Source organism: Onychomys torridus, chromosome 5 (genome assembly GCF_903995425.1).
Source record: "Onychomys torridus chromosome 5, mOncTor1.1, whole genome shotgun sequence".
In the NCBI taxonomy this organism is placed as follows: Eukaryota; Metazoa; Chordata; class Mammalia; order Rodentia; family Cricetidae; genus Onychomys; species Onychomys torridus.
In genome coordinates this window covers 89451114-89460901 of record NC_050447.1, presented here as the reverse complement: position 1 = coordinate 89460901, position 9788 = coordinate 89451114, and the positions used below count along the sequence as shown (strand labels likewise).

Sequence of the window (9788 nt, the reverse complement as noted above, 5' to 3'; positions counted from 1 at the left end):
TAACATCACAATGACTGGTAACAAGAGCCTGGGGGATGAGGTGCACTCTCGGAAAACACACGAAATACTGTATTTGGTGCAGTGTCGCTGGTTTTCAAGCGTTAGTAACTTGACTACTAAAGAAACCACCTTAAAAAAAAAATGGAAAAAAAAAAAGATCAAATAACTAGACATGATCCCAAGCTGGTGATAACCTATGTTTTCCAATTAAAATGGAATCTAGGCTGTGAGAAACACCACAAGCCATAGCAGAAGCCAAGACTGAGCCTACAAGGTCAAGTTATAAACACCTGCACCTCAGAGTTTAGGGTAGTGTTCCTGTTGACATTAAACCAAAACAGCACAAAGGGGAATTTAAAAAACAAAAAAACAAAAGCAAACCTCACAAAAACCAGCATCACTAAGGGGCGGCCACTACTAATAACTAATGACCTGTTGTTGTTTACATGAAAAACAATCACTTCACCAATGCAAAACCATGAGGTAAAGAAATTAGTTTACAAAAGGCTTCTAAAAATAGTTGGGAGAGGTGGGGCTTGCTTCTGTAAAAACCCTTCATGTCTGTAGTTTTCACTAGTTTATCTTCTTTTTCCAGAGCAGTAATATTCACTTCTTATTTCAGGCACACCAAAGAAGGAAACTGCCAGGCTTCCTCCACCCACAGTGGGCCTGGCCCCACCACGGAGATGCCCACAGGTCCTCCAAGCACCCAGGGCTGTACCTGTCACTGTACATACTGCCAGTGAGCACTCATTCCAAGAGGGTGTGAAACAACAGCAATGGCCGCAGGGACAGGACAGGTAAATGAAAGGAACAAACCAGAACAGAACAAAACACACAACAGAAAGGAAACCGATCCCACCAGTTCACCTGGCCCGCAACAGCAACCGTAAAAGGCCCTAGAGTGTTCGGGAAGGCCGAGTGGGGCTGCAGAGCCAGGGCTCTGCTGTAAACAGGCAGCAAGCCATCTCATTTACACACCGCCCTTTACAACTATTAAAACACCAGTGGGGCAACCAAGGGGGCATGCAGCATGGAAATCTTCCAACTCCTCACATGGGCAGAGCGAGCATCAGACAACTTGCCTTCAACACAAACAAAAACCAAAAACCTCCCAAACACGCAATCCTGCAAACCCTTCAGCAGCACCTCTATCAATATTGCAAGAACTGAACCATTAACAAGACATGATCCAAACCCCATTTTCCCAGCCTCTGAGAGGGCCTGCTAGGTGGGCGACACCTCTCAGGGGCATGCCCTTCTGACAAAAGTGCCCCTTTTCACTCCCTCCCTTCCTTCTCCGCCAACTGACCTCCAGCCTGAGAGAGGGGCCAGCAATGAGGAATGACAGACAGTAAGGCAATCTTACAATGTCAGAAAAATGTATGTATTTGGCTTTTTTTTCTTTTTTAAAATAAGTGCATACAAATACGGTAGAAGCATTTGTTTGCCAAGTGCTCTTTAAAAAAAAGAAAAAGAAAAAAGCAGCCAAGTCACAGCCTACATAGAACAACAACTGTCACAAGTCAAGCACAGACAGCCTAATAACGTTAACAAAAGAAGAAAATGCCTTTTAAAGTACATACCTTTTGTCGTCAAAAAAAAAAAAAAAAAAAATAGAAACACAATGTATTCAAAAAAAAAATCAAAATTATACAGCCATGTTTATGAAGTCTACATTTCCCTTGTCTTGGATATATATATTTATATATATATGGAGATTTATATACAGTTCAAGAAGTTTGAGTTAAAGGGAACCGTGGGCTTTTCTGAACGCAGAAAGTCACGAGTCTCTCTCCTTTTTCACTTTCACATCTCCGGCGAGGATGGTTGCAATCTCTCCTTGCATGAAGGCCCAGGGGACATTGGAGCCCACCAGAGGGCACTTCTCCCCGCTTGGACAATAGACCTCTCCACTAGCGCCCTGCTGTTTAATGCTTTGTCTGGAGCAAGGGAAACAGAACTTGTGCGAAGGGACAGACGGGCACTGCACAAAGTGGGTATCCTCCAGCCGCTCGTGGCAGAGGGTGCAGCACAGGGGGGCACTGGCTGCCAGAGAGGAGTCTGGGAGGCTGGCAGGGTGCACCGGCTCCAGTCCTCCTGTGCTGCCGGTGGCCTGGCCCCCCACCTCTCTGGGGCCAAGCCTTCTTTGGTTCATAGAGGAGGGGGAGGGCGGGCTGCTGCTGTTCCTCCTGGTGGTGGAGTGAACCTGGGTGGCATCTTTCGAGGCGTGACTGCCCCCAGCATTGTCTGCTACTAAAATCAGGGCTGCCATGGGGGACTGGCCATTCTGAGCCGCTTCAGGCGGTGTGGTCCGGTTGGAATGAGGAGAGGCAGTGGGGGGTGGTGGAGACACAAAAGAGGATGTAGGGGTGATGGGGATCTTCAGCCCTTCTGTGGAAGTGGACAGCCAAGGCTGAGCCTCGCCATTGATCTTAGGGGGCCCGACTTCCCCTTCCGGTTCGGGAGAAGGCTTCCTTTTCCTTGCTGTTCTTGCAACTGAATAGAGACAGGAATGGAAGAAAAGGAAAATTAACGGAAACGTACCCAAAGAGACATTTCCCATCTCTCCAAAACACACAGAGCACACAAGTTCTGCATGCACCTTCTAACACTTCCTTTAGTAAGGGGCTCTGAGCCTGCACACCACTTCCAAGAGCTAAGCCATGCGAGCCTGCCTGAAAGGGTTTCAACCCCCAACCAGAGCATGTGACTGCTAACGTCCCCGACAGGTTAAAGGGTGACTGCTGCCCTCATGCTCCCATCCAAGAATGTGCTGGGAAAGGAAAACGCCGTGTCGCTGCCTATCAGCCCGCTCTGACTCATGCCTGTTGTGCTGGTTCAGCAAAGGAACCACGTTGCCACTAAGCGCTGGTTCAGCCTTAGGCCGACCAGGAAGTTGGCTGTTTGTTGTTTCTAGGCTAAAGCAAAACCGTGCATGTTAAGAGTGGCTCCCTCAGCAGACACGCGGGCGCGCTGTCCCCAACTTCCACACCCTCGACCCCTTCCTCCCCTCGCCCCACAGCCGCCCCTACCTGCTTTAGACCCGTTGGCCCCGTTGGCCTCGAAACCCAACAACCTGCCTGCAGTCAGGGCCGGCTCCTTCTTGAACTTGCTCTCGAAGGGCCCCGAGTGGCCGTGCTGGTGCAGCGCCAGCAGCGTGTCGCGCACCGTCTTAGGCCTGCTGGCCCAGTCCTGCTCCCCGGGCGCTCGACCCTTGCCTGCACCGTCGGCGCTGAGCTCACTAGCACCAGCCGCGCCGGATAAGCTGTCGGCTGGACTCCGGTGCGCGGGCTGCGCCTTCTCCTTGCTAGGCTCACGCGCCTCGTGCTCCGCCGCACCGGACACCGACGCCGGCCGTTTGTGGGTGCCCAGCTCCGGGGGCTGGGCGCCCAGGCCCGGTGTCCCACTCACCGCGGCCAGTGTGGCCGCAGCACGGCCACTCAGCCCCAACGCGGCGGAGCCGTTGACCAGAGGCACCAGGGTGGGCGGCACGGCGTGTGCGCGCCGCGGGTTCGGGCTCTGGCGATTCAGCTCGGGCGGCTCCTCCAGTTTGGAGAAACCGTTGGGCACCAGGATGCCGTTCGCCGGCGTGGGCTGCGGCGCGGCCGACTGCGGGAGGCCCGCACCCGCGCGCGTGCCGAAGTCGGAGGCCAGGCGCTGGGCCCGATCCGGCGCTAGCGGGTAGCGCTCCATGGCCTGAGCGCGCGCGGCCTCGGCGCCCGCGTGGCCCAGCTGCGGCGGCGGCTGCAGCAGTAGGTCCTTGGCCGACAGTGGCGGTGGCTTGGCAGTGGCGGGTTGCGCGCCGGTCGGGGAGCGGCCCTCGGAGAAGCAGCCGTGAGCACGCTTCAGCTGGCGCGCCGTCTCGATGACGAACTCCACGCGGTCGGCGCCCTCGTAGTTGACGCAGCCGCGGCACACGGGCTCCGTGAAGTCCCAGATCATGGCCCAGGGCATGCGGGGCAGGTCACACAGATAGCACGACTGGCGCCGAGACGCGGCCGCCACCGCCACCGCCGTGGCCATGTCCGCACAGCCTGCCGCGCCGCAGGAGGAGCCGGGCGAGGAGGGGACGCCGCCGCCCCCCGCGGACCCCGCGCGCGCGCGCCGGCCGGCCCAAGCCCGCGACTGCGCGACTAGCGGCGGCGGCGGCCGCAGGCGAGGAGGCGGCGGCGGCAGAGCCCGGGCCGGCGCGGCGCCCGCGCGGCGCCCCCGGGACACGAGGGGCGGCGGGCGCGCGGTGGGGCGCGGCTGCAGGTCCCCACGGGCGGCGGGGCGGCGCGGCGTGCGCGGGGGCGGCGGCTCGGCCGGGGCCGCGGGCTCGGGCCTCCAGACCGGGGCGAAGACGGGCCGCGAGCGCAGCAGGTCGCGGTGGCGCCGGGCGCGCAGAGCCGCGCGGGGGACGGGAGACGCGGGGCAGCCACCGGGGCAGCTCAGTCCGAGCGGCGGGGCATGCCGCGCGTGGCGGCGTGCAGCTCGGTCCTAGGCCCCGGTGCGACCGCTGCACAGCACCCGGTGCAGCTCAGCTCCTGCGCCGCTGCTGTTGCTGCTGCTACCGCCGCGGCCGCTCCACTTCTACAGACTTGATTCTTCGACAGCTCCGCACGGCGCCTGCGCGGCCCCCTCCCTCCCTGGCGCGCGCGGCCCCGTGCGCCCGCCCTCCCTCCGCGCTCTCGCGCGCGCCGCCCTGGATTCTTCCCTTTCTCGATCGCGTGCGTGCAGGGGCTGGAATGCTGCACGAGTTCGCGCCGCCCTGGCGCTGCAGGTGTGCTGCTCTGATCCCTTGGGGGTCCCCTGTCTCCCGCCCACCCAGCCAGGATGCTCTGCCCCATGGCCGTGCCCTTTTGATTAAATCGTGCAAAGTGTTTTATTTCACATGCAATGCCACTTTGTCGCTTGGTTACTGGCAGCCTCCTGAGCATGGGATTTCGAGCATAGCAAGGCACACTTTGGGACTTTTTCTGTTAAGAGTCTCACTTGGCGTAAGATGAGCGCACACGCACAGTCAGCACGCTTTGCCCTGCTTTGGTCGAGGAAACAACACACGGTCGCTGCCCCTTTAAGTTTTACAAACTCTGGACGGTCTGGTACGCTCAAGCAGGCCCGGCCTCCTTTGCGCGTGCACAGAAAAGAGGATACACAACCTAGGCTCACCACGGCCTTCGGCGCCGCCGCCCCAGCGTCTTATGTAGGTCCGCGCGGTAAGCGCGTGACGTGGGCAAGGGACGCCACCACTGCGCAGGCTCCGCACAGACGTGCCCGGCGCCGCAGGCCCTGAAGCCGAGCCGAGCTAGTGCACATTCCAGGGATCTGGGCTCTGCAGCGCGCCGCGTCACGGCGCAGATCCCGCCCCCGGACTCTGGCTCGCAGGCCCTGCCCCACCACCTCCACCCCCGGCCGAACTTGGAGCGGCCAGCCCCAGGCGCCGGCTACCCCCTGTGCGCCAGGGGCGTGCGGCCGGCGGGTGGATTTGGCTCTGCGTTGTCCCACCCGGCTTAGCCCAGTGGGCGCAGGCGCACTTGGCCGCTTCGCTTCGCTGCTCCCTAACACGGTGGGCAGTGCGGGCTGCCCAAAGTGGACGGAACTCCGAGATGTACACTTTGATAAGGAACAGGGATTGGTGTGTGCTGTCTGTGGTCGGTCACTCAGGCTGACCCTCTCATTTGGGACCTACACACTCAGTTGGCTGAGTGTAAGAGCCGTTTTTTGTGGTGAACAACACAGGCCCACTTCTCTCCCCAAGACTGGAATGAGCTGGCTAAGTGTGGGAAGAACAGAGTACTAATTACATTATCTTTTCTACAACTGGATTGGAAGGTGGAAAGGGAGGTGGGGGTGAAATTCTGCTGACGTTCCTCTCCAGTTGCTGCTATTGAAAAATGCCAGGTTGCTTCAAAGAGTAGCCACAAGAGGAACCACGCCCCATAGAGAAGCGGCTCAGGGCACTGCTCAGAGCACAAGAATAAACCTGTTGGAGATGGCACAGAAAGCTTAATGCCAGGTGCCAAGGGCGTCCACAGGCTAACCTTGAACGTCTCTGGGGCTTTCCGGAGAAGGTACACCTGCGTCAAGGGCCTCCCCATCTCCCCTTCCAGTCATAAGCCTGCCTCACCCTCTCCAAGCCTGGAATGGGGCCTACCCGGATCCATTCCCAGAAGCAGCTGGTGCCAGCTGGTTTGGGCACCTGCTCCAGGACCTGTCAGTCTGGTCACTCTCTTCCAAGACCCTGTGCCACTCATCAGAGCACGTGATTTTGCCTGTGGAGATCCTGAGTGGAGATAGAAGCTGTCCTGTCTGCAGAGTCATCCCAGTCCCCTATGAGATGACCCAGTAGGCAGACACTGAGACGTTAAAACAAAGCAGAACCCTGCATGAAAGTGTGGCCTGATTCTACTCGGTTCACCTGCCAGCGGCCCTCAATGCCCTCTCCAGGGAAAGCCGCCACTGCAGCCCGAAATAGAATTACTGAGGTACAATGTCTGCCTTGAGAAATGCTAAGTGGAGCTTTACTTCTCCAAAAGACCGGCATTTCCTTTGTATTTCACACCACTGGCTTCATGTCGAAACCCAGCTGTTAGAACTTCCCCCTAGAGATGCCTGCCTGCTGGAAAACGGAAAGGCTATTTCAGACTGGGCTGTCCTCCATAAAAAGGAACCTGGCTCCACAGGGTTAAGGCAAGTCCTGGATCCAGGGCAGCAATTCCTTATACTGTATCAACAGCCTTTCATGCTGCCTGGCCTTTCATGTAACTCTGGAGCAGATTTTTTTTTTTTTTTAATCGATGTATGCTAAGTAAACATAGCTTTGTTTCTGTCTTCCACCCACCCGCCCTCCCTCCCGGCGCAGACTGGAGCTGGATCTGGTCCAAAGCGGCTGCTGCTGGAGTTACAGCCTGCCTCCTCCACACACACAGGAGTGGGGTTTCTAGGGTGAGGCAATGCGTCTGCAATTCGCACAGACAAGGCAGGAATTGTAATTGTAGCTCACCATGTGACGACTTATGAAAGAGGAAGTTGGTATGTTTTAGTCACGTAGACTGCCCTCTTGCTTAAGGCTCCGGGTCCTCCCAGAAGAGTCAGGATGAGCTTTGTTGCTCAGTCAAGGTTACAGGATTGGCTGCAGTGTGGATGTGTGCATTCTTAAGTGGACAGGCAGAAAGATGCAGTGGGCTGAGGCGGGTCCTTAATCAGAACACTGGAACTTTGTGATTTGTCTTAAGAACTAAAGGAAGTACTCTGCAGGGAGGGGTTCTGTGGAGACGAGATGAGCAACAGTTTTCCTGGCTGTAATTCCTAAGATTTCTTCTTTTAAAATAGAGATCTCAGTTTGGGGGCAAAATGCTATTCTGTGATAGCATGCAAACAGGAATTTGGGAACGGATTCTAATGCATAGTTCCATGGGCAAAAGAGAGCTGAGCCTGCACTCAACAGCCTTGGACAATAACATCTGAACTCTGAATCTGCTCTCTAGGCCTCACTTCCAGGTGCCCATGTGCATTCCTGGTAGCCATATACCCTCTGTCTGTGGGTCAGCATGCTGTGAGAACATGCACACGGAGTTCTACTTTCAGGACTCCCGCAGATTATGGGTGCTTTATGCCATGGTATTCCAAGTTTGTGAGCTCCACTCTGTATCCAGATGTGGATTCGTAGAGTCGCTTCTATACAGTGCAGCTTTCAATGACAAGCATGTTGAGGACCGGGGCAGTTGGCCTTGTGGGTAAAGCATTTGCTACACATGCCTGGGGGTTTGAGTGTGAATCACCAGAACCCATGTAAGCCAAGCACAGTGCGCCTGTAATCTAGGTGTTTCTACAAGATCGAAGGAAGAGATAGGAGAATTCCCCCAGAGGCTCAAGGACCTGGTATCCAAAACAAGGAGCAACAAGAGACCCTGCCTCAAACAAGAGGAAAGGCAAAGATGGACACCTGACTGTACCTGCACTCGTGTGCACGTGCGCACACATGTGCGTGCACACACACTAAAACAAAACTGATGTTGAAACCGTGGTGAGGCTTTCTCAACTCTGACCTCTGCATCTGTGAAGGAGAAAATAGCGCAGCAGCATGCCATGTGTGTTTCTGTGGGTGGCACTGCCCACCTCACTGACGTTGGCAGAAGTGCAGTGAAACCAGAACCGTGTTTGTAGGAATACACTTCCACAAACTGTGGACACGGCAACAGAGATGAACCTTCTAGAACGGATGCAAGAGCCTTTCTATGCCATGGCACCCGTGAGACGGTTTTTCAGATACCAAATATTCTTTTTTCCCCTCTGTTTGACCTCCTCAAAGTCCCCTCCCCTGTGCAGAGAGGACATTTAGTGTTATAAAAGGGGTTGTGTGTGGAGGGTCTAAGAAGCAAATCAAATCACAGGGACTTATAAACACCGAAGCTGCTGCCACCAGCCTGTGTGTCTACATTCATTCAGATCCCCATCGAAAGCAAGACTGGGGTCTTGATGTAAGTTAACTACTGACTGTTGTTGGAATTTAAAGAGCCAAGCCAAAAAGAAAAAAGAAAAAAGAAAAAAAAAAAAGAGGGAAAACAGACAAAGGAGAAATTGCGGTCACACCCTTGCTCAATCTGCAAGGGAAATTTTCAGGAGAGCTGGAAGAGATCAAGGGCCTTAACGCCCTGAGCCTCCTTCTATAGGCTTTTTGAAAAGAGCGTGAGGGAGTGCTCTTAGCTGGCTGTGGGTTTCACGTACACTTAACACACTGGCTAGAATCCTTTGAAAGATAAGCAGTAGGAAGATGTGTGGACAACGCTTGAACATATTAAATGCCCAGGATCCGCTCATTAGCCTTCTGGCTTAAAAACACACATTTCCCGAAGTCACATTCAGTAGTACAAAGGGATCTGAGCTAACCAAGTGCTTGAACAGCTCTGACGGCTAAGTGATGCCATGGTATTTCTTACATCTCTCACAGAGACATACTAGGAGGCTACTTCAAGTACACGTGGTATCCTACGGGCTAACGACATGGCTCAGCGGGTGGGGTGTTGACGACTTGAGTATGACCTGCCAGAACCACACGATGGAAGGAGAGCTCTGACTTCCACACGTGCACTACAGCCTGTGTGTGCGCGCACAATGCACATGAGCTCAAACAAATAAATAGAATATGTCTTGCAGGCCAGTCTTGGTGGATCAAGCCTTTAATCCTAGTGCTTGGGGGCAGAGGCAGAAAAAGCTCTGTGAGTTTGAGGCCAGCCTGGTCTACAGAGTAAGATTCTGTCACAGAAACAAAACAAACAAAAGAGGGTTGCAAATTCGAGGCCATCAGGCTGCATATCCCTATCTCAAAACCAACCAACCAACCAACCAACCAACCAACCAACCAACCAACCAAAATACCAGGAAAAAAAATCAAAATTACAACTGCAAATGAAGTTCAATAGTCCGGGACATGCTTTTACTTCTTCCACAGCTTCAGGGCCCAACAAAAGAGTGTCCAGATTTCTAAATATAAACAAACTCCGGGCTGGGTGTGGTGACATAGGTCTGTAAACCTGGCATACAGGAGGCTGAGGCTGGAGGATCATGAGTTTGAGGCTACCCTCATATTATGTAGAGAAATCCATTCTCAAAATCAAAACAAAACAAAAAAGTTAAGCATTGCTTGTATCTCTGTCTATAAGAAAAGGGGGAATTCCAGTACAATTCACGAAACCCTCAAACCAAGAAAAATTAATATTCATAACAAATGAAAGTGAGAAGCAAGTGACGGTCGCTTCAACTCCAGGTCCAGTTATCAGACCACGTCTGGCCTTCATCTATCA

General features: G+C 54.4%; 1 protein-coding gene across 2 annotated transcripts; it reads right to left on the bottom strand.

The window, feature by feature from the left end:
- Nucleotides 1-1608: 1608 nt before the first annotated feature.
- Irf2bp2 (interferon regulatory factor 2 binding protein 2) lies at nt 1609-4190 on the bottom strand. 2 transcript variants are annotated; one of them, XM_036188320.1, is made up of 2 exons: nt 3036-4190; nt 1609-2499 (listed from the first exon to the last, which is right to left on the bottom strand). In XM_036188320.1, the coding sequence occupies exons 1-2, from the start codon at nt 4024-4026 to the stop codon at nt 1784-1786; spliced, it is 1707 nt and encodes a 568-aa protein (XP_036044213.1). In that variant the 5' UTR covers nt 4027-4190; the 3' UTR covers nt 1609-1783. The 2 variants fall into 2 exon arrangements, with proteins under 2 accessions (XP_036044213.1, XP_036044214.1); XM_036188321.1 differs by having other exon boundaries at nt 3084-4190.
- Between the last annotated feature and the right edge of the window lie 5598 nt (nt 4191-9788).